Here is a 24929-nt window from a genome sequence, read left to right on the forward strand (position 1 = left end):
CACTTCTAAATATAGAAACCCTATAATATCAAGATTTAAGTTAATTGTTTTTATATTTCCCTGCAATGACATCAGCTTAAAAGCTGAGGTTTTTTTTCTTTGTAGAAACTTTTTTCTTAAAAGGTTGGGTTTAGCTCAAACTTTAGCTTATCGTCATTTGATTATCCGTGATAATTATACACTAGAGATGACAGTAAAGTTGCCTCACATCTGATCGCTTCTGTATGTAACAATATTTATAATGACAAGTTAAACTTGAAAAGTCTAGCAAACGAGCAGGAGAAAAAAAACTCAAATAGAAAAAGGTGCTATATAATATACTTGAACACAGCTGCGATTCTTCCTGGTGAGGAACGTTGTGTTTGTAAGTGCCACGGTTCTGAGTCTGTGTGTGAGACGCCTTGACATCTATCTTACACCTTTTTTTTCCCCAGTCGATTTAAAAGTGTTTCAACGCGCCGATGAGGCAGAATTTGTTTTCTCATTGGATTTCGTTTGGTTCCTATGTTCATCAGCCTTCGTGTTACAGTGCCGCTGAAGGCTGTCGGGCGAAAGGTCAAAGGTGAGGGCAGTTTGAAAAGAAGGATGACTGGAGTTGGAATGATGTAATGAAGGGACAAGGGTCCAACCGGGACACGGGAGCCGTGGAGCTGAGGTTGTTGAGGGTTGGCTGAAGACAAGGAGGAGCTTGACTCCTCTGCTGGTTAGGGAGTGACAAGGATCCTCAGTAACGGTGGGTCTGGTGGGAGTACTGGGAGCTCTGCTGGGTTGATGATGAGTATCCCATGGTGCTCTGGGGTTGAGTGGAACCTTGGACATTGCTTTGGTAACCAAGGCGGGAGCCAGAGTGCTGAAAGAGAGAGAGAAGTGGAGACGCAGTCGCTAAATCACCAGACTTCTTATTAGCAAACATTCAAACGGTGACTCTGGAGGTGTGCAAAATATTGTGTTTTTAAGGCTACATCCAGACATTGCGCTAATGAGCGCGACTTCCTTCCAGATTCAGTTGTCTGCAGCTAATTAACCTTTCCTCATAAGCTGTTTTCCACATGGATTTCAAAAAATTGGGATTATGATATTTCCCTGTGTGTTCAGTGGCTCTGGGATTATTTCACTAGTAATGAAAAAAAAAAGTCTCATTTACACGCTTGGAGACATGGACTGTAAAAAGTACTGGTGCTGAAATTTCAACGATCTGGATATTGCTTTGAGAATCTGAGACCTCAACTGTTTGCATGCCTCCATATCACAGTTGTGGGTTCTTGGCTACACTGTTCTAGATTAGGGAAATGATCGGTGGGTGGTGCATGATGGAATATATGTGGATAGAGATCAATAAAGGGAAAAAGTAGGACACTGACAGTAGCAGCTATAGCCACACTCGTGATGTGTCTGACCACTGCGACAGTTTATTTATACATCAACTGAGGCCTGACAGCCACCAGCTGTGTCACTTGCAACTAGGCATATCTCTGTATGCAATATACTTGTGTGCCTCGCTGATACAGAAGCGGGAGAGGTCAAAGTGGTCACTTAGATCACACCGTGCTCTGTTAAGTACTGACACATGATCTCCCTGCTCCTGCGGTCATGTAACGCTCAAACCTGAGCTAACCCCATACGTTGCTGATTAGTCGCTGATCACATTTATTTTCTGCAGCAGTCGGGTTCTCCTTGAAAGTCAAAATATGTCATATGCCAAACTTTGGCATCCAGCTTTACTTCATCACAGGCCGAGAGCTGTTGTCTCTTTGGCCTCGTGATAAGAGCTGAGCCGGCGATACAGGAGGCGCCTGAGCAGAAAACAAAAGCTCACAGGCTCCATTGTGATTTGATATCAGCTCTGTACAGTCCTTATCATTTAAACAACATCTTGTTGTTGTCTGGTATCTGAGTGTTTGAGTATACATTTTTTAGCCTGCAGCCCCCTGTAAGCATTCTCAGCCCAACAACATGTTGGTTCATGTCTTAATACGTTTAGATTTCCCTATCCTAACTGCCTAACGCAGGTTTTTTTCCTTCTGAAGATCATGTCAGTTTCTTAAAGCACGTACTTGCAATCAAACTGAACTCAAACAGGAGTTTGGAGTGTCTCATTTTCAGTGCTGGAATGGTACATCCTGCTGTGGTCGACCTTTTATGCTTTTATATATATATTTTTCTTCACATATACTGTTACACTGTGGGATGTTCATATTAAACAAGCCTTCAACCTGCTCTAAACACTAGGTTTAAGACAGTTTTTTATGATCGTTTCAGGGTTCAGGTACTATGAGCACAGAAGCTGCACTCACCTTCCAATCAGGACACAGTTAGTTTGAAGGGACGAGGAAGACAGCTAAAACAGCTTGTTTCAGTCAGATGATAAACTCACGTTTGTGCCAGAATAACACTACAAAGGAGAACTTGGAACTCATGCACAGCTACTCATGCAACTAATAGAGTCCAAGAATGAAAGTCTGGAGCAGGAGATGATTATAATGGACTCATTTATCGGGCAATCGTGGCTCAAGAGTTGGGAGTTCGCCTTGTAATCGGAAGGTTGCCGGTTCAAGCCCTGGCTCGGACAGTCTTGGTCATTGTGTCCTTGGGCAAGACACTTCACCTATTGCCTACTGGTAGTGGTCAGAGGGCCCGGTGGCGCCAGTGTTCGGCAGCCTCGCCTCTGTCAGTGCACACCAGGGTGGCTGTGGCTACAATGTAGCTTGCCATCACCAGTGTGTGAATGTGTGTGTGACTGGATGTGTAAAGCGCTTTGGGGTCCTTAGGGACAAATACAGGCCATTTACCATTCATTTAATAGAGTTTTAAAGTACAGACAAATGAACAGTTTCACCAGAAAATGTTGGTGTTGGTGTTTGTTCTATAATATTGTACTGACCTGGTAATCTGACTGTAGCACCCCAGTGCCTGAGGAGGCCCCAGAGGGTCCGATCCGAGGTTTCTTGTTGGGTGGCCCCTGGTCCTGACCGTGCTGTAGCGCTGCAGTGGTGGCCCCCGTGGCTCCGGCGGTGCCGTTGGTTTGAGCAGAGCTCTGCTGGGAGGGGGCCTGCTGGGCTGCTGTCTGCTGCTGGTTCTGGGCCTGAGCCTGGCCAGTTGTCTGCTGGTGCTGCTGGGTCTGGTTCTGCACAAAGACACACAAAGCTGAAAGTGGGTCGGGATTTATGGAGTGGACTAAAAGCGAGTGTGTGGAATGATCTCGGGTTCTTGCTGAAAACAAGAAACCAAGATTTTGCTCTATTTTTAGCTGTAGGTTGTTCTTTTCTGCATCTGTGACCCACTTTCCCACTCAGATGACTGGATTGAAATGCAGCTCAACATGAGTTTAGAGTTTTAAGGACGCATTAAAAAAAACTTAAGTAGACCACAAGAAATGTTAACCTAATGAGCCAAAGGAAGGAAGGAAACGTATACTAACTCATCTGAGGATGAGACAGTAAGGATAGCTCATATTCTCTGTCTGTCTATATTGTTAATAAAGCAGCTATTACATATCTATTTCCATGTTTTGAGAATCTGTTGCCCATTTATGCTGCTGGCTCAGGCCCTAAAGCCCTAAGTCTGGTTTCAAGTTCAAAAATCGAGACCGCAATGACGGACCAAAATCATTGTTATGGTTTCTGCCAGCAGCCATACCCCAGAGATGCCCCAAATGGCCCTTGGATGTGGATGCGTGGCTGAGTTGAGGGAATGAGACACCCTGTGTGAACAGTTCAGTCCTTCCTCAGGTGATTATTAAATATGGTTCACAGAAATCTGCAGCCAGTTTCTGGTGCAAACATTCATTACGTTCTGGCTCATTATGTGGCAATTATGTGGTTTAAAATTTAGTCAAAATTTGAAATTTGGTGTAAAAATTTGACACAGTTGTGAATTTATCAGTTTATGGCTACAATTCAGGAATTCAGTGTGCAGAATGTTGACCTTCAAGCCACCACGGGGCTTTTAGGGTCGCAAAAATGCGCTGATGGGAGTGGAAAGTTCTGAGGCGATCCCCTAACAATCCGCTTGTTTGTATACAAAAATGAAGGCGGTCACATCAACAATGACCAGCATTCTACAAAGAACACGGCAGATTACAAGCATATGAGCTACCGTGAGAAAGTGAATAATGAGCATAGGCACAGGTTTCTTTCCAGAGACAGCATAACACCATGAAATCAGTCAGTAGGGACCCAGTGAAGAGTTGTAGGACACAGCCAAAGTTTGGCACTGCACTCACAGCTGTGACCCCTCCAGCGGCACAATTATCTTTCCTCCTTTCAATCCAAATAAATGACACCCCCTAAAACACCATCAAGCACAATTAAGACAAGCAGAAAATTCTGTGCCACAAACCTTGGTAAATCAAGTAACAAGTACTTTTCTTTGAAAAAAGAAAATAAAAACATCCCATGATCGGCTTACAGTGGGTTGAATTTGTCAGTTTGCTTACTTACAAACAAACAAACAGTCTCTAATTTTTATGGTTATTTCATTTTAACAGAGACAGAATATCAACCAAAAATCCAGAAAAGCTAGAAGCTGATTACATTTACATTTCCCTGAGTGAAATAAGTATTTGATCACCTAGAACCCAGCAGGATTTCCCATACATTGCACATGTCCCCGTGTGTCCACAGAATCAATGTCTTCCATTCCAGCTTCTCTGCCACCATGAACAAGAGCAAAGCAAAGATATCAGACTTGCACAAGGCTGTCACCAAGAAGCTTGGTGAGACAATGATAACTGTTGGTGCGATTTCTTTAAATGGAAGAAATATAAAATAATTTTCAGTCGTCCTCGATCTGGAGCGCCGTGCAAGATCACGCCTCATCAGGTGAGGATGAAAGATGGTGGATCAAAAATATCTGAAAAACTGCATTTAGTCAATATAATGGCAGATATAGTGGCTAGTGTATTTTAGTATGAATGTACAGCATGATGCGTAATCCTGCATGTAATTTCATAAAATCAGCAGCTTTCACTTCAGTCTGCAATCAGCAGTTTTGGTGTTGTACTGATTTGGAGCAGCCAAATTATTTTGTTTATGTTGTCTATTATTGATTGTGCATGTCCACACTTTATGCTGACAGGAAGTCCAACCAAAGCAGTGCAAGCCGAGCTCCTCAAACACTCTGTTCTCTGGTGTAAAGCTCAGATCTTTTCCTGCCAGCAGCTACCAATATGATGTAGGAACAGCGGTCACATGGAGCCATCGGCCTCTGCCTCAGTGCTCACTCTCTCATTAGATTTCACAACAAAAATCTTATCTTAATCTTAGCGCCTTTGAAAAAAGGCTGCGCTTTTTAAGCTACATGCAAAGCAACAATGAAACACAGAGCACAAGGACGGTCAGCCTCCTCATGCACTTCTGTACACCGTGTACAGTGTGTCCCTGCCTCTGGCAAAGTCGCCGCTAAATGCCTGCGCTGAGTTATTACACTGTAAAAATAACTCAAGGGACACTGTTGACTCAACTAAGATACTGCTTTCTAAGAACCAGTAGTACTATAACCTCATATCACTCCAGTAGATAACAATATCTGTTCTTTATGGCTGAAAGGGAAAGTGCCTGGACACATTTGGAGCTACCACTTGGAATAGCAATAGTACAATCCACTAGTGAAAAGCTGTACATTAAGACTTTATCAATTTAACAGTCCCCAAAATTTCTACAGAAAAAGCCTGAAAAATAAATGCAAGACTTTGTGAGGTGGGACAGCCGCGCATTAACCCATAAAATACACCAAAAACTGCCACATTAGACCCCATTGACAACTAACTTAAGATGGGACGTTAAGTGAACTGACACAATACCGATCGATGTTTTAGTTTCTGAAAATGTGACGGTACTTTTTTAACCATGCAGATACTGCAGGCAGTATATATACCAAGAAGGGTTGTCCAAATATCTATACTCTAGTGCTGAACATTAATATCAGCTTAGGTATTCGCACATTAGCAGTGCCACAAACTGTGCCGTCTTCACACGCAGCTTCGCACAGCACTGCTGCAGACAGGCGGGGACACAGCCCTTTCTCTCACTAACAGCTTAGCACATGAACAGTAGCACAACAAAGCATCTCAAAGACTGACATCCCAATCTTTATGAGGATGTTTCTGAGGTGTTAATGTAGCCATGTAACTATTAGCAATAACCTAAAAGCTGCATTCGCCGCCAGTGAAGTTATCTGTAAGGCAGCGGCTAGACTGCCTTACAGTCTAAGGCACAGGATAACTGGATAACACTTACCTTTTCTGTTTTCTCCTCTGGCTCGTCTTCATTAAGAAATTCTCGTTTGGGGTAGGGGATCTGACAGCCAGCAAACACACTAGAAGAAAACAGATGAAATTAGTGATTGAAGCACCAACACGATTGTGTTGATTAAAGTTTGCAAAAGTTTACTAAGGCTCACTCAGTGGTTGGTAATGGGTCCTCTAGGAAGTACGGGTCCTGCAGCGCCTGCTCTGATGTGATTCTTTTAGTCGGGTCCATTGTGAGGAGCTTTTGGAGCTGAAGGCAGAAAAATACACATGGTTACAAGATCTACACACACACACACACACACACACACACACACCTGATCAGTGTACGATAGGAAAATACAAAAAGGTGGGGGCTTCCTGATTAGTGGCCTTTCAAAATAAGACGATTTTATTAAGTAGTAATAGTATTAGTATACGTGTTTACATAGTTATACTGTGTGCACCTGCACCTCATTTGGGGAATAACAGCCCAGTCCATGACCCTTTAAAGTTTATTACTTTTAAGGTGAGTTTAATGGTTAATTAGTTAGCAGTTACAGTTAGGTTTGGTCACCAGGAAATGGACATAATGCCTCTAAAGTAACTGAACTAAGATATGTGTGTGTGTGTGTGTGTGTGTGTGTGTGTGTGTGTGTGTGTGTGTGTGTGTGTGTGTGCACTTACCAACAAGAACACCTTGCTGTCTGGTTTCACTTTATGCTTCTCCATGTATTTGATTAAGCTGCTGTTTGCATACCTGTTGGATGACAAATGACAGCATATGTGATATTTCATTTACAAGTCTACAAGCTCCCCAATTATAGAGGTCATTAGAGCGGCCACCCACGTCGTCCTCCTGAAGTCTTTTTGCAGTGTGGGGTACTCTGGCATCTTCCTGATGTCTTCCCAGTCTTTATCTGCGAAAGACACAAGCACGTGACTAAGTTAACACTTTTATCGATACACTAAACAATCTCTTGTATATGTGTGTGTGTGTGCAGACCTGCAGGGAAACCCATGACACTAAATATCCTGTCCAGCTGGTCGTGATGGAATGGGTTACTGGTCTTGATGTCTTCCTGGCGACAGTGAAAGATGGGCTCCGATGTTAGCAGCTCCGCAAAGATGCAGCCAATCGCCCAGATGTCTGAGGCACGCACACATGTAAACAGACAACACTTAGTCTCAGTATTGTGGAGATACACTAGCTACAATGGCTAAATCTTCCTGGATTACAGGAAGTCATTTTTTTCTGCTGGAATATTGATGTTAGTGTTACTGCTTAACTACCTGCATTGAAAATGCTACGTCCAGATGAACAGAATCAACCTTTTGGGATGATGTGACGTATTTATTTTTCTGTATAATGTTTATAATGTAGATTCTGCATTTCTCTGTAAGCGTGACCTACCTAAACAAAATTTCTTACCAATTCTGTTTTTTTCCTCATTATTAGAACTGACAGCATACACAACTGAAACTAAACAACTGTATGTTGCACAATTTTCTCTCACTGAAACAACTGAAAATGAAGTGTCCTGCTACTGGAAAGAGGTGCAAAAATGTAATGAACACAGGCTGCTGTATGCTCAGCTCTACCTGGCATGTTACCTTTCCAAACAAAAGAAAAAGAAATGTCAGTTACACGCATCATTTTTCCAGTATGTTTATAACTTCACCAGATAACCAAATATCGACAGTTTTCTCTTTTTCACTCATCGTCATAATTTTAGCCACGTTGCCTGAAATTAGAAAATGTCAGCTGGATGATTTAAGCATCTGTCTTTTCGTTGCAAACATTTTCATGGTGGTCGCTATTTTGGAGAACTTTTACACTCACGGTGAGGATCCTCCACAGTGGTTGTGACACAGTGGAGTGCATCTATTTGCTTGCGCTGCCCTGCACGTTTTGTGCATGCGTGAAATGGGCCGCCTCATAATCGGACACACGTGAGGCTGACCGGCCGGTCACCACACAGGGCGGAGAAAGCTGGAAAATCAGCTGATTCTATACTCTGGCCAGCTGATTGGTGCATGTCTGGGGTTTTTTTTTGTTTTTTTTCCATTTCCTTGTTGTACTGCATTATTTATTATGTATTTTCAAAGCCCGACTAGGAAGAGTTGTTGGCTCCTCTTTTAAACTTGTTTGAATTAAATGTTCTGTTTTTGTATGTCAAGACACTTACATGTTACGTGATGTGAATACAATGCAATGGTGAGTCATTGCTAACAGCCTAAGTCGACTTCCATTCAATGGACTGACGTGGGAAGATGTAAGATACTGAGATTATAATGGAACATGTGCTCCACGATTGATTTATTCTGATGATGTCCATGGATTACATGAGTACTTTGAACTTATCAGCTGTGCATGTAAACCAAGAGACCCTGCTTCTAAAATCACAGCTAATTCTGTCAACTAACACAAACCTGATGCAGTTAAGCAAACAGCCAGGGATCAAAGTCCTGCCTTGGTGCAGAGCATTACGTTTTTTTCCATCTGTGTGACTCACCAATAGCTTTGGTGTAGTGCCGGGCCCCCAGCAGCAGCTCCGGGGCCCTGTACCAGAACGTCACTACCACGGGGTCAAGGTCCGCCAGCGGCTTCAGCGGAGAGTTGAAGAGTCTGGCGAAACCCATGTCAGCTACAGAAGGTGCGAAAGAAGATAGACGCAGTTAGCAAACAAAGGCATTATCAGATAGAGATACGAATGCATGTTCAAGGCTGCTGTCAGAGCCACGGGTTCTAGACAGAACCTCGGGCGTCTCTCACACCGCAACTAAATATGAAACATCCACAACTGTAAAGCTGAACAAGGCAGGCTTTTAATGTCAAACCACATCTGTTCTACTTAGCATGAAAAGACAGTATTCTTTCCTTTTAGCAAAAAAATCCCTTGCTAAAATGGTAATGTGAGAAATAGAGCAATTTCCCACTGTTAAAAAAGTACCTTAACAGAAAACATAAAAGTTACACATAAATATTTAACTCTGCCTCATTCTAGTAAAGATTAACAGGAAACTGGCACAAACAGATTCTCTTCCTGTGTCTTTCTAACAGACAGCAGAATAAGGTACAGCTCCCCTAGAACCTGGTCAGTGGTCTGTGTATGGCTTTTAAATAGCCAGTCACAAACACACACCAGTGGCTGCAGAGATTACAAGTTTTCCTGCTGTTGCTGCTGTCATCTTGGATTGTGGAGTTGGGATTGGAAGGACTGCTATTGCAAATTGGAATTCCGACTTCCCACTTCGAATGGAGCACACCATTAAGCAAGATATGCTTCACTACCACCATGAGTGAGCAGTGTCCTTGGCTTATCAATCAAATGTGGTTAGTTTCAAAACACCAGCATTCTGTTGGTTTGAGTTACATCAGAGAAAACTTACAGTAAGGATAATCAAGCACCACAATAATGAGTGCACTCTGTCAGTGCGCCCCAGGGTGGCTGTGGCTACATTGTAGCTTGCCATCACCAGTGTGTGAATGTGTGTGTGAATGGGTGGATGACAGGTTGTGTAAAGCGCTTTGGGGTCCTCAGGGACTAGAAAAGCGCTATACAAATACAGGCCATAATATGGAACGTAAATCCATCCTTATCAAATTAGTCATGTTTAGATGGCAACAGCATGAGAAGAAGAAAATGTGACACTGTGTAGCTCAAATACAAATGACAGACTAAAGTCAGCCTATTCTGAATCAGCTTTATTTCCACTGGTGAAGTGGGGGACATGACCCCTCCACATTTTACATTCACCTCTGTAGCTGCCACTAAACCTGAGCAATCACCAAGAGCAAGAGTTCTGGGGTTTTTTTCAAGTCACATTTCTGGGATCTACAGAAGTGGGATTATAGTCTTATATGGATACCACAGATGGGTAGTCTTATTGTGCCAACTTCTATATGCGCAGTAAATAAATATGCTAATATTGGACAATGCTAATTGGACATTTCACTGTTTTTTTAATGACTTTAAAGATGCATTATACTGATCATAGAACTGATCACAGACTGTATGTATAAGATGGAGGTAGCATCTGAGTCTGAAAATGGAAAGCCTATACAGAAATCCTTTAAATCTGCATTCTTTGTAATGGCCAGTAGGGGGCAACTGGTTGGTTGTACAAAGAAGTTGATGGGAAAACACTTCTCGGCTGACCTCAGTAAACTCTGAGGTCATAGAATGAGTGAGATGAGATCATGATGAATAATGTGCTCAGTTGCCAGATTCAGGTCTTACTGAATATAATTAAAATGTTAATTAGAATTAAAAGTAAAACTTGTCACTGACACTGTTCTTGGATGAGCCTTGTACAGAGTTTTGCATTTGCCTACTAATGATACTAATGATGATGATGATTCATAATGAAACGTTCACAGAAAATACAACACTGACTGTAAAGCAATATCTACAGGAACAAGTAAGGCTGAAAAAGTTGTTCGCTTAACCAACGTGCATTCAAATACAATTATAATGAATGTGATTTCTGATACTTAGTTCACATTCTCCTAAAAAATGAATGAATGAAAGTTGGAAATGAATAAAATGAACATCCTGCTCCATGTAACTATTAAGATATTAAACATATTTATTAAACCACAGCAGCCTTGTGGCGTTCATTCAAGTAAAACTTTTACCAGCACCAGTTGCAAAGACTCTGGCTGCACTGGAACAACACTCTATGCTATTACTGGGAGTACGGGGTTTAAAAATAGATGCCAGCAATGCAGCATTACCCTTCAACACTCCCCTGGCCAGCTGGCTTATGCAACAGGACTGATCTGAGCTTCCTGTCAGCCTCTCTGGACAAGGTTAAACGTTGTAGCTATCAGACAATCAAACACGTCAACAACCTAATTGATCCACTTTCGTGCTGACACAAGTACCTAAAGGTTGTGTAAGTTTCAAATCAGTCAAGCAGTTTAAATGATGTTTTTTTAAATCTACTTTACCAATTTTAACTCTTCCTCGTTCGGGGCCTTCCCCCATCACCAGGATGTTAGCTGGTTTCTGTGGGAGAAAGAGACAGAACATTACGAGCTGTTGCGTATACTAAAAATCACTCTGTTTTTAACTTGGAAGTACAATAAATGTAAATGGTTCTAACACACAGTTGGACTGATAATACGTTCAGAATACCCGTGGTTCCCTTTGCAGAAACATGTTGAGTGGTTATTGACTGTCCTGTTTTTGTAATGAAGCACACAACCACATGACTATGTCAGTGAGCCATTTTCCGGGAGTGCACTTAAGCCAAGTGATCATACACCCAGGAATGGAGTCAAACACGCTCAAGCAGCTGGGTGTGTTCATCTGGTTTCCAGAGAGAAACTGGAACCACACAAGTTCCAAGAAGTAAAAGCTTTGTTAGCCAACCAAGCTGACTGCCGCCACTTATGTGGACACAAGCCATAGCCCAGCACATGCTGTGGCTTTTCAAATCACCCAATTGATATTGGTATTTAAAATCCTATATTAGTTGTTAGGCTGAGTACATTTCACAATAACAGGAGAACAGGTTGAGTTCTTTTTTGTTTTTAGGTCCAAGCCTTAAAAAACATCCTAGACCAACGATGTTAGGTAGTTCAGAAGCATTCATTTAGATGATGTTTAACCACCGTTTAACCACAAATGTTAAATTTTAGAACTGTGAGTCACTCACAAAAGTGCTGCAAGGTTCACTTTGGCAAAGAACAAATCATAAACAAATTAAATTAAAATACAATGAACAGGTGAGGAGAACTAAAACACGTGACGTGAAGTTTTTCACAGATATAGTCGTTTGATCCAAAACTGATTAGTCCTTCTCCTGACCACTTTCAAGTGATGAAATAGTGCGAACTGAACAAGAACACTGACTTCCTTTTTTAGATTTATTTTTGCCTTTGTTGATAGGGCAGCACAGAGAGTATTCCATTCAGTTTTATATATATATCTGGCACCAAATCCCAACAACAGTCACCACAAGGCACCTTATATTGTAAGGTAAAGACCCTACAATGATACAGAGAGAGCCCAGAGAAAGCACTTGGGCAAAAGTGGGAAAAAAGTATTTTTGTAAAGATGTTATTACTAAAGGCTACTAGAGTAGCTTTGCATGATTCACTTCTCGGAATAATCCCTAGTTATCTTATACTGGGCCTTGGTGCAGTCCTTCAGTTCATTCTCTGCTTGAAATAAGCTGATCTAGCCTAACTTTCTTTAAGGCTACACTCACTTTAAGCAACTTACTCACTTGTTGGCAAGTGGGCCTTCTGTGGGAGGCAACAAGTGCCATGTGCCACTGTTGATCATATTAGGGATATCCCCTCTATGATGTCACACAGTGCCAAGCATCTCCCAAACAGAAAATTAGGAGGCTGTTGGCTCACACACATTCAGACGTCAACATGTGAAACTGGTCCACTGTGTAAACAGTATATAGCTGGGATGGGAAATAGGGAAATATTAACCTATTACATTTTCACTTAGTAAATATAACAGTAGTTACTGCAGCACAGCAAACTAGACGCTCAACGTTGACATTTAATTAACAAATTGTTAATTTTATAGTGTTCACTGGATTTTTCTGAGCCTGTTGGCTGACGGCGGTTGCTTACTCCCCCAGCTGAAAATTAGATGGATCAGAGTGAAATTAGGAGGCCCCTAAAGCTGAATGGCCACCAATGCATACAACACCCTTCAGAGTCACAGGATGCATTGCTAAAATGAGTAATTAAAACAGCTTTGAATGCTGTTATCTGTGTTTTCCTCTTCAGAAAGGAATGTGGAGCATGAAGAAGTGTGGTTCAGGCTTTTGCCACAGGGCTCGCGGCACAGCATCTAGGACGCAACACATGAAGGCCGATGTATTTTTCTCACTGCTCTTCAGACCATTCGCTAACTCAACTTCTTGCATATAATTTGCAGTTGTAAGCACAGTGGTTTTAAGTCTCTGAATTACCAGAGGATATAAAATTCATCGGAAAACCTCTGTACGTTTTCTCAGAGGGCAAATAACATCAGTGGGCCCCTGTTTTTGAAGTTTACCTTGTCGTGCAGTAGGATGCAGTAATGCTTGTTGTCAAACTGTCTCCCTGGGTGTTTGAGTGAATGTGAACCCTCTGGCTTGGCAGACTCAGATCTGACTGGCAAACGTATTTTGTTGCCATAGAAACAGCACAAATAATGAGATCTGCTATTCATGCCCACAACATGACACCCCCACGATCGGCAAACACAAAGACAAGCGTCTCTTCAAAGGCCCGAGGAGTTCAGCCCCTCTTTCAAATTCTAAACAGACCTAAGTGAATTAATATGCCTAGCCTGAACGTACTCTTTTTTCTTTTTTTTACCTCTTGAATGTTCTGTAAAAGACCTGAGTGAGTGCCAGTGCCTTCAAAATGCAAAATGAGCATGCAAAAATGAAGTTTGATGTAAATAAGTTCACGTGTCTAATGGAAGGAAAAGCTGAAAAGTAGAAACATGAGTGCAAGAGGGACTGTTTCAAAGAGCAGCAGACCACAGTGATATAAGGAGATGTAATAAATTGATTGAAATATGCACCAAAGTTAGTGAAGCATGCACCAAATTCCTTTTCACACCCCCCATATTAAGATTTCCCTTCAAATGCAGCCAGTGAAATTAATCAGTTCCATTTGGACAGTTTCATAAATGGATCGGGAGCCAGGGGAAAATAAACACTCTCCGCCCCACAGAGGATCTGTAAACCCAGTCCTTAGGGACGTGGCCCTCTTTTACAAAATCATTTACATCTTTGTATCAAAAAGTAGGCCACTTCAGGAGCCAAACTTACACACTTACGTAACAGAGTGGGCAAGCTGATAAACAAGCTGAAGCGAAAGGTGACAGCCTACAGGACTCATCAACGACCAACTGTCCAGATAATGAAGCCCCTTTGAGCTATTAGTGCAGTATGCAGTAGTATTAAAGCATGCTTCATCCTTTCACGCAGCCAGTTGGTTGGTTCAACTCTCGTTCTGCTTTTCCTCAAGTAGCTGCTGTTTGTTTACAGTGTGTGGAGTGAGAGTACTCAACCCCTAGGAGCAGTGCTTGGCAACAGCGGGGAGGAAGAAGTCTCATTTAGCCAGAAGGGACCTCTGTCACAACCAGGGTTAGGGAGCACCAGGCAACCGTTTCGAATAGTTGTAGGGTGACGCAAAATACAAGGGGGAGGGAAAAAAGCACTGTATTAATACCAATGCTGCTACAATGAGATATTACTCAAGCTGACAAATCACCTGTAAACAGAGTGAATTAATAACACGCAGACTGCTGAAGCAAGGCAGCGATTAAATCTGTCATGAAAATATGAGGAAATTTGTTTGGTGATAAGGCATTAAGGCTGAACTTGGAGAATTCAAGCCTGACTCATGTTATCATTTACATCTAGACCACTGAGATAAGAGGAAATGCACGCCTGTCCAGGAAAACATTCAGGTCATCTAATTTTAAAAAAAGAACTTGACCCTTGAAAGTGAGCTTTATTAACCCCAGTCCAGTAACAACGCAACGTGAAGGGAAACCAGATGATCCGACGAGGATGTTTCTGGGATTTTGATTAAAAGAGGCCTTCAGTATAAAAAAAATTCCAGGAGTAATGTTAAAACTGAAATAAGAAAACACAGCTGAAACTGGGCTACGAACAGAACACTTCATGGTCCGGCTGTACCAAATGTCATATTTAACCAACATTGCTTTAAGTTTTTGTTAAATCCCTGTTGCCACAATTCCTTTCCCCTTATGTCTTATCCTTTCCTCCTCCACTGAGATTGGGACTAAGATGTGAGGACAGGAGTTGAGGATGTACAAGATTAGAAAAAGGGGGTAAAAACAACTAAGAACTACTGGAAACCACAGAGACCAGAACACAGAAAAGGAAATAATTGGTGTAGAGTTCTTAAGCTGAAAGTGCATCTGACCTACAGCAGACATTTGTTTAATCAGTGTGCATTCAACGAATAAGTCCTACCAATAGGAATCACCAATCAGACAGTCATGAAGCTCCTGTTTTAAAGAAATATGATCAGAAATTATCTTATGTTTGGATCATTTCCATCATATTTCAATACAGCAGAGCTAATTGCATGCTACTAGCAGCCCAGATATTTTGAAAATTCAGATCTGGCTCTAGTCAAACTCTCTTGCTTTTGGACACTTCTTAAAATCTTAAAAAGGTAAAACAACAATATCTTTCCATTATTAAAGAGTTTATATATGACACATAAACTGCAGAAATAAGTTAGTTTTAGTGCAAAACACAGATGCTGAGTACAGATTACATTGTTTTACTCGTGTCACTGGATTAAATACCTCTTGGTAATAATAGAAGTAAATGAAAACTAAAGCAAACTTCTCAGTGCAAGCACACACGGTTCACTTTCCCACTTTAGACACTGAAAAAAAAATGTGGTTGTGTAGAATTCCACGCCTTGCATGATGAGTTTCTTACAGCCACCCACCCAGTAATATGCATGTAGTATAGCACTGCTGGTTACTATAACAGATGACCTTCAGTAATACCCTAACACACACCACCCCTCTCTTAAGTGATTATTGGTACAGTCCATGGAAATGCATGCCTTTTGCTTTGGCTTGCAGAGTCAGGTTCTTGAATCAGCTATCTGTGCAGAGCGGTGGGCTTGACATCATCTTACATAAGACGGCAAGCACCTCTGATTGGGGGGTGGGGGGTGGGGGTGGACGACGACAGAGGAGTAACTGCAAGAGTAAATGGGGGATGGGCTTTGTGACAGTGCAATGCACAGTACATGGATGCTTTCCAGAGAGTCAGAGCATGCTACACTCAAGCACAAAGACATGCTTATGCAACAGCAGAACTATTGCAGCTGTTAAAGATACAGTGGGCAGGAAAACCGTTCCCTGTGTGGCACAATACATGTCTGCTCCTCCCCTCGCATGTATTCACAATACAGCTCATGGGAAGACTTTCACATCTACTTAGACAGCAGTAAGAGGCCTTGGGTAGATTTTTCCATAACGTAGCATCATGTTTGCTACGAGCAGTCTCTCTAATTTCAGTTGTTATTTCTCATGCCCGCGCAGAGACCCGACACAGAGCCAGGCACCTGCACAAAAGACGCTAATCTCACCGATGACAAGAGACAAGAATGAAATTTACGAGTGAGGTTATGTGGCAACAATGGCAGGAAGCCCTGGCAGAGAGACAGCAAAATAACGGCTGCAGCGAAAATAATCGAGGGGCCGGAAATGTTGGTGTGTAGATAAGACTGGTGTGACCTTAAGAGAGCCAAAACATCCACACAGCTACTGTAAGAGAATTCATATTGTGTATATTATGAACTTTGGTGCTTAAGGTTTCCACAAATTTACAAAGTGCTACAAAATAAAAGTCTGTACGAAACATCCTGACACGTTATTTTAAGAGCCTGTCTTTTACTGAAGACATGTTTCAGGCTCACAGAGTCAACATTAATGTTACTACTAACACTTGTGTTTTTCCTACTATGGCAACTGCTGTGAGCAACAGAGACTACTAAAGCCATGCTGGCACACTGTGAGTGCATGATTTGATGGAGGGTTGCTAGTTCAAACACACTACAGCACAGCGTATACTCGGCAGCTCTAACTGGTTGTTTCACCTTGTTTTATTTCTTGCTGCAGGCCTAATCAAGGGAACAAATAACGAAAACAATTGTAGTTTGCTGTTCTAACACCTGATTTATGCTTCAGCAGTAAGTCTACGCCATAATCTACAACGTAAGCTGATGTGCACCCTCATCAGGTTGTAGCACAACATTAGGTCGACGCAGCCCGCAGCTATTGTGATTGTCCTGTTCAGCAGTGGCGATTCTTCCTGTGCACTTCCAGCTACTTTTTCACTGCAGTGTTTTAATTTATCAGTAACAGAATAATAATTATCATCTCAGTAAAAGGAATTATAAGGTTATCGGTTCTTAGACTGTCACTACAATCAGCTGTGTCTCCAGCAGGGAAAAAGTGGCACAGTTTACATTACTTTTATTTTTATTACACTATAGAATGAGAGCGCGATGGCAAAGTGGAGACTGCTCCAGGACAGAAACAACTGCTAACACCTTACACCTGCACAGACAGCATGCTAACACTAAGTTAGCCAAGAGCCCAGAGTGGTGTTAAAGCTGAGTAAATGCTGACCCCAGCCCAGCACTGCGATAAAGTGAGCCGTCATTTGTGGCGAAATCAGCCACTGCTGAACTTCAAAGGGTAACAAACTGAAGCCTGTAGCCTCCATTTCTACCTGTTCATGTTTCTAAAATAGAATCACTCTGGTGATCGCTTTAAAGTGCTGGTTTTCATCTTTGCTCTGTGCTGTCGGCTTTGTTTTCATACCTAAATTCTAAGAAAAAAGATCATGAGTCTACTTATATAGGTAGATGAGGTGTTGGTGTGTGGGGCTGTAGCCTGTAGGTTTATATTGTTAAAGAGAGGGAAGAGAAATACCTCCAACATCCACGAAGCATGTAATGATTTGCATGAGTGTAACGTCACTGATATGCTGCTTAGAGATGGGGGCAACTCGCAAAGTGGAGCCAATGAGGATTGATAAGTGATATTGACAATGGAATCGGAATTGCTAAATTCCTATCAATTCCCATCCCTCCTTGTAAGGAGGAATTTAATACTACCGTGTTTTGTATTTTATCTAAATGGTCTGTTTCATAGGATTCACACAAAGAATCCTGAATTTTGTTGGAGTTGTTTGTTGTTGTTTTCTTTTCTTTCTTTCTTTTTTACCCCAGGGTCTTGTTTTTAAGGTGTGATTTATCTGACAACTGAGGCAAAGGCCACTGTATACAACATAACAGCAAATATGGCATGTTTCTGTTGAGTGAAGTGAGGGTGTGCAGGATTAATGCCGGACTAAGCAAACAGATGATGAAGTCAACTAGAGCAGAGGCTATGGATAGCTATAACCCTCAGCAAAGACACTATTCATAGATTTAATCCTGACTGGTAAAAAGGTTGGCCCGAACAAAAAGAAACATCAAAGGAGAAAAAAGCATGAATGAGGACAACAAACAGCTGCTGCAGTGGACAGTTTACAGCTTACATGCTGGGACCTTCTCATCATAGGTGCACATGAGTACGTCAGTGGGCTGTCCACAGTACAAACACATGTGAGGAGCCATAACATGACTGGCTGAGAACACAAACATTTATGGTCTCGTCACTGACGCATTTACAGCATCCAAACTGTAGAAACTTTTATAGATACCTTGTGGATCACCAACAGACTGAAATACCTACTTGATCCGTTCAGGTTTGCATAATGTGCTGTCAAGACACCACATGACTACAAAGGATCGTTTGGGATTACGTAAGAGTTGACAACCGGACATAAAGAAAACGGAACCCATAGACAGATGCTTGAACTGTTTGGGAGCTCTGCCCTTTGACTTCTGAACCTGATTTATCTAAAGCCAAAAGCTTAGCTAACTTTCGCTTAAACAGTGTAATCTCAGTGAGCCAGTCTTACCAGAGCATTATCTGGAAAAAGGACTCAGTGCAGCCCATCTGACGTCAAAGCAGCAATGGCAGTAATCAAATCAAAGTTTCACCACATAATCTGCTGTTTGGTTAATTATACTTTTTCATCCACAAGCAAAAGTGCACATGGTCCTCAGTGGTGAGTGACAGATGCAGGGAGGCAGAGAGAGGCAGGGGAGATGCACTTACAGATGGGCTGTGGGAGTTTGCAGTGCTGAGTCATATGTTGGAAATTGTTCCAGTTCTGCTTTTTCTTTCTTTAACATGTGACAGATCTGTTTTCTCAGAAGGTGCCTGGAGCCACGTTGACTGGTTCTTTTCGGTGGTACTAGCATAACAAAATTGTATCTCCAAACAGATTGTCAGAAATCAGGTAATATACACAGCGACCTCCCTTCAACCAAAGCCCTGTGGGAAAAGCGAGGAGAACAGAGTCTCACAGGAACCACGTGTGTGTTGGAACCAGGTTAAAGGGTAGACGGGAGTCAGAAAGCACTCAGAGTTCAGGTCATTGTGCTTCTTCCAACAAATAAAATCATCATAACACATCACACGAAGACATAACAACGAAAGGCAGTGAAATAACACAGCTCTGCTCGGTGGAATCGTTCCGTGGGAACGAGTTCTGTGAGCAGTAGATATAGTAGAGTGGACAGCCTTCAGATAAGAGGTTCAGATATTTTCTCCCTAAATTTTCATTCCTAACAGTAAGATAGTCACACTATTTTATTTTCATTTCCTAATTGTTATCTAACACCTGTTGCAGGAAGGTTTTACTTCCAGTATCAGTGGATTTTTAGCTTTTCAAACTGCTTAGCTTTAGTAGTTTGAGCAGTTTGAGTTTGTTTTTTTATTTATAAAAATACGTGGTGGTGGTGGGGTTCTTTGTTGTTTCAGATAAAAGAAGGAAGTATGTTATTATATTTAACTTCATACCTAGCATTTCCTTTCAGTTTCTCAATTTTAATAACCTTGGTTAATCACAATGCCTTTGGAAACATATGTATGGAGTGGGTAAGTGTCTGTAAAGGGAAATGAGAGCACTGAAGCTAATATAGCCACTCACCAGATCCCTGTGGAGCACCCAGTTGGCATGGAGGTAATGGATCCCATCCAGGATCTGATACAAGAGAGACTTCACCATCCCTCGGGGCAGCTGCATAGGCTTCTTATTGGCCTTGGAGGCGCGGTGGAACTTGATGATGTGCTGTGAAGCAAAGAAAGGGTTTGCCTCACTTATGCATGCCTCATCAGATGGAATAAACACAATATCTACAAAACCACCTCCAGTTGTCTCCTTTTCATACTTTCCCCAGAGCACCAAAAATATGAGTGAACAAATAAAACATTTGTAACAATCCAGAGACACTGCGGCTGCTGTTTATACACAATATTAACGGTTTAGGGCACAGTGCTGAATCTTAATGTAAACATCATTAGGTAACCGTTTCTGTAGCACGAGGTTTTCTGTCATTCATTAATCATATGAACAGTTCTTGCTAGAAGTAATGGCGCAGAGACTCACCCACAAGTCGTGTTCGGCGTAGTCAAAGAGGAGCCAGACCTTTCTGTCACTGTGGGACAGGAACACTTTCTGGAGGGCGATCACATTTGGGTGTTTCAGTTCTCGTAACAGCTGGAACACACAGTGGAAAGGTCTGATTAATGTTTGATGTCAGGTTTGTGCATCACATATGCTCATCTGATAACGATGTAACAAGTGGCGAAAAGCACAAAATCAAGAAATAAGAGCTGTCGTGACAGAAAAAAATGTTAACTTTTGCATCTTCAAGAAAACAGCAAAAAGGAGCCGGAGGAATAAAAGTAAAATGGTAGACAAGAACAAAGTGTCGCCTGTCCTCACACACCTTAAATAATCTTGAATTGCCCCCAAAAAAGACAAGGGATGATGGGTAATTACATTATCGTGCCCTTTAGACAGGCCCACGGGGGTGTTTCAGTCAGCGAATAGACTGAATTCAAACATGACTCTCACCTACAGGGTGAATTACTCATTAGTGCATGCTAACATAACTGTTTTTGTCATTCACCTCCATCACAAACAGAGAATAAAGTATTCAGATGCACACAGTGGCTGACCTGAAACCAAAAGGTAAATATCAAGGAAATGTACTGGGGAGTAAGACTAAACACTATGAGAACACATTTCTGCCATAAGTAGTTTTTTGTTTTTTGTTTTTTAAATCAAACACCTAAAAGGAGGTACAGCTTCAGCCCTCTAATTCACACTCCAAGAGTAACTAAGGCTGAGGCTAAAATACTTCACGGCTTTCAAACTGGGTCATACACTCACAGGGAAAAGCTCTAATTTCACAGAGAAACCACTAACACAAATCCACAGTTACACTGCTTTCTGAATAGGACTGTACTACTATTACCTTCTTAAGTCATCATATAAAGCATCTTCATTTAAAAAATTGCTATATAAATATATATATTAATATTTATATGGTCATGTGAAAAAGAATGTTGTCACAGGACTTCTTGCACATGATTGAACAGCAGAACCATCCTTTACAACATGGACGAATTTAACCCCACTCTCCTTTAAAACATTCCTTTAGTTCACTGCAGACTGCACGGTGGTGTTTAACAAGTCCTTTTCACATATCTGCACCTACAGCTTGTAGAATTTCAAAAATGTTTGTTTTGACACTTGCAGTCACAGTTTGTCCCATTTTCTGTTTCAGAGAATTACAAACATTTTAACAAGTTCCACTCACACACACACACACAGACACACTTGATACAGATTTCTCGAATGTAAAAAGATACAAAACTAATCTTTCATTCGTCTCTAGTTTGTACTGGACGTCTTCACATCACTTCACATGTATTTATATCCTTGTGGGGACATCTCATTTACATCATGCTTTCCCTAGCTGATTACCCTAACCATCAAAAATGAATGCCTAACCTTAAACATTTCCACATCATTCCATACCTAAACCCATTAACACCTGACCTGTCCAGAGGTTCAGTCAATGAGCTCGTCAATAGCTTCAATGCTAAAATGTTAAATGTTATGGACACAATAGCTCCCATTAAAGTGAAGGTTATCTCTGGAAGGAAAAAATCTCCATGGAGAAACTCCACACTGGTGAAAAATAAAAAAGGAGACTGTAGGAAAGCTGAGCGCAGATGGAGAAAAACAAATCTCCAGGTTCATTATGACATCTATAAAGAGAAACTTCACAACTATAATTTACAACTGAGGAGTGCAAGGAGGTCCTATTTCTCTGACATCATCACTAAAAACAGTCATAATGCTCAGGTCTTATTTTCTACAGTTGACACCGAAAAACTGTTTAAACACCATCAAACAGTTTCACCCTATTAACAGCAAAGACCTGGAGGACATCTTAGGTCAACTGAACTCCTCCTCTTGCTGTTTAGATGTCCTGCCAACAAGTTTTTTCAAAAAGGTCTCAAAGACTTTGGAGTCAGACCTGTTACTGATCGTCAACCTTTCTTTAATGTCAGGTGTGTTTCCAGAACCACTAAAAACTGCTGTAATTAAACCTATACTGAAAAAGGACAATCTTGACAAGACGCAAATGAACAACTACAGGCCGATCTCAAATCTCCCATTTTTAAGTAAGATCATTGAAAAAGCAGTTTCTCAACAGCTCAATTACTTCTTAAAACAGAATAACTGCAGGTTTTAGACAGAACCACAGCACTGAAACCGCTCTGACCAAAGTGTTTAATGACATATGTCTGAATACAGACAGTGGAAAAATGACAGTCTTAGTTTTATGTCTGTGAAGGTTCTCAGTCATCCAGGTCATTGTAGTCAAAGGAGCTTGCAAAGAAAAGCGTCTGGACTTCTTTAAGTTACTTGAAGACATTTCACCTCTCATCCGAGAAGCTTCTTCAGTTCTAAGGTCAAATGGTGGAGAGTCCCAGATATAAACCTAGTGGGAGTAACCCCCCACAGAGGGACAAAAGGACCCCCTGATGATCCTCCAATCGCCTGAGCCAAGGTGTGAAACTGGGTGTGGGTCCCAATCAGCCAGAGTTTCGGGTGAGTTCATTGTGAAATCTGGCCCCACCTTATCATGCGAATTCCTGAGATCAGATGGCCCAGGATGTGAGTGGGCGTTAAGGCGTCTGGGAAGGGAATTCAAAACTGGATTATAGATGGAAGAGAGTTGGTGTCGTAAACCACCGCCTCTTTTCAAAGATGGTCGCTCACAGTGGACATAGATGGCTTCTTTCACTCCTCTTTCAAACCATCTGTCCTCTCTGTCCAAAATGTGAACATTGGCATCCTCGAAAGAGTGTCCTTTATCCTTAATATGCAGACTTTAAGAACGCCCATTTAGGATAGCCGCACGTTTTGAGTGCGGCTATCAAAACGTGCACAACACAGAAGAGCCACCTCCACAGGACAAGACTCAGCAGTCCATCTGCATCTTAATACTCCCACTAGGTTTATATCTGGGACTCTCCACCATTTGACCTTAGAACTGAAGAAGCTTCTCGGATGAGAGGTGAAACGTCTTCAAGTAATTTAAAGAAGTCCAGATGCTTTTCTTTGCAAGTCTTAGTTTTACTGGATCTCAGTGCAGAATTTGATACAGTTGACCACAACATATTACTCGACTGGAGAACTGGGCAGGTCTTTCAGGAACTGTACTAAACTGGTTCAAAACATACTTAGAAAACAGGAAATACTTTGTATCAATAGGTAACTTCACATCTGAGCAGACAAGTATCGCATGAGGAGTTCCCCAAGGTTCCATCTTGGGACCCCTTCTGTTTAACATTTACATGCTCCCACTGGCACAGATTATAAAGAACAACAAAATAAACTATCATAGCATAACTATGCAGATGACACACAAATATATATCACAATGTCACCAGGAGACCGAGGCCCTGTACAGGCTCTTGATAAATGCATTGAGGAAATTAATGACTGGTTGTGCCACAGTTTTCTCCAGCTAAACAAAAACAAAACTGAAGTAATAGTCTTTGGTGCCAAAGAAAAACAATTACAGGTCACCAGAGCACTTCAATCTATACACCTAAAAACCACAAACCAGGCGAGAAATTTGGGTGTAGTGATGGATGCAGACCTAAACGTAGAAAAACACATTAAGACAATAACAAAATCGGCTTACTATCACCTCAAGAATATATCACGGATAAAAGATCTGATGTCTCAACAGGACCTGGAAAAACTAGTCTATGAATTCATCTTTAGCAGGCTTGACTACTGTAACAGCATCTTTACAGGTCTACCTAAAAAAAATCAGTCAGACAGCTGCAGCTCATTCAGAACTCTGCTGCTCGAGTCCTCACTAAGACCAAAAAAGTGGACCACATCAGTCCAGCTCTGAGGTCCTTACACTGGCTGCCTGTCCGTCAGAGGATAGACTTTAAAGTTCTGATGCTGGTCCATAAAGCTCTGAATGGTTTAGGACCAAAATACATCAGTGACCTCCTGACCCAGTATGAACCTCCCAGATCCCTCAGGTCATCTGGATCCGGTCTTTTATCAGTTCCCTGAGTCAGAACCAGACACGGAGAAGCTGCATTCAGCTTTTATGCTCCATATATCTGGAACAAACTCCCAGAAAGCCTCAGATCACCTGAAACACTCAGTTTATTTAAATCCAGGTTGAAGACTCACCTGTTCTCAGCTGCATTTGAATAAAACACCAAATCCACACTTTTAAGCTTAAATTTCAAAACTTACATTTTAACTACTGATTTTATCTACTGTTCTGATTTTATCTGTTTTTTTAATCAATTTTAAATCATGCTTTTTATTTGTTTTTGTTTTTAATGTCTCTGTGAAGCACTTTGAATCACCTTGTTGTTGAATTGTGCTATATAAATAAACTTTCCTTGCCTTGCCTAAACCTATCCCTAACCTAATTGTAACCCTAACTGTAACTGTAACTAAAACCGCATTTTGAGTATCAAAAATGCCTTCAAACTGGGAACTGGGATTTTGGTCCCCATAAGGGCTGTTTGTCTAGTATAGTAAACTTCTAATTTCTGGTACCCACAAAGATATTAATACACACACACAATGCTCTAGAGATTATAGCTTAGTCTATAGATACAATTTATAGATATTCCTTAAATGTCTCAAATACAGCTCATGAGCAAAGAGGCAAAGAGGACAACTCTAAGCACTGAATGTGACAGTG

General features: G+C 41.5%; 1 protein-coding gene across 1 annotated transcript in view; it reads right to left on the reverse strand.

The window, feature by feature from the left end:
- Window positions 1-202: 202 nt before the first annotated feature.
- Window positions 203-24929, reverse strand: part of cdk19 (cyclin dependent kinase 19) — a 79750-nt gene continuing 55023 nt past the window's right edge. The window contains exons 3-13 of the mRNA XM_080882374.1: window positions 20267-20377; window positions 19808-19948; window positions 11184-11241; window positions 8743-8874; window positions 7233-7376; window positions 7077-7146; window positions 6914-6986; window positions 6400-6497; window positions 6237-6315; window positions 2882-3124; window positions 203-850 (exon numbers count right to left, since the gene is read on the reverse strand). Of these exons, the coding sequence (XP_080738500.1) occupies window positions 725-850; window positions 2882-3124; window positions 6237-6315; window positions 6400-6497; window positions 6914-6986; window positions 7077-7146; window positions 7233-7376; window positions 8743-8874; window positions 11184-11241; window positions 19808-19948; window positions 20267-20377 (1275 nt within the window). The 3' untranslated portion in view covers window positions 203-724. The remainder of the gene's footprint in view (window positions 851-2881; window positions 3125-6236; window positions 6316-6399; window positions 6498-6913; window positions 6987-7076; window positions 7147-7232; window positions 7377-8742; window positions 8875-11183; window positions 11242-19807; window positions 19949-20266; window positions 20378-24929) is intronic.

The sequence above is a fragment of the Rhamphochromis sp. 'chilingali' genome (genome assembly GCF_963969265.1).
Source record: "Rhamphochromis sp. 'chilingali' genome assembly, chromosome: 5".
NCBI lineage: Eukaryota > Metazoa > Chordata > Actinopteri > Cichliformes > Cichlidae > Rhamphochromis > Rhamphochromis sp. 'chilingali'.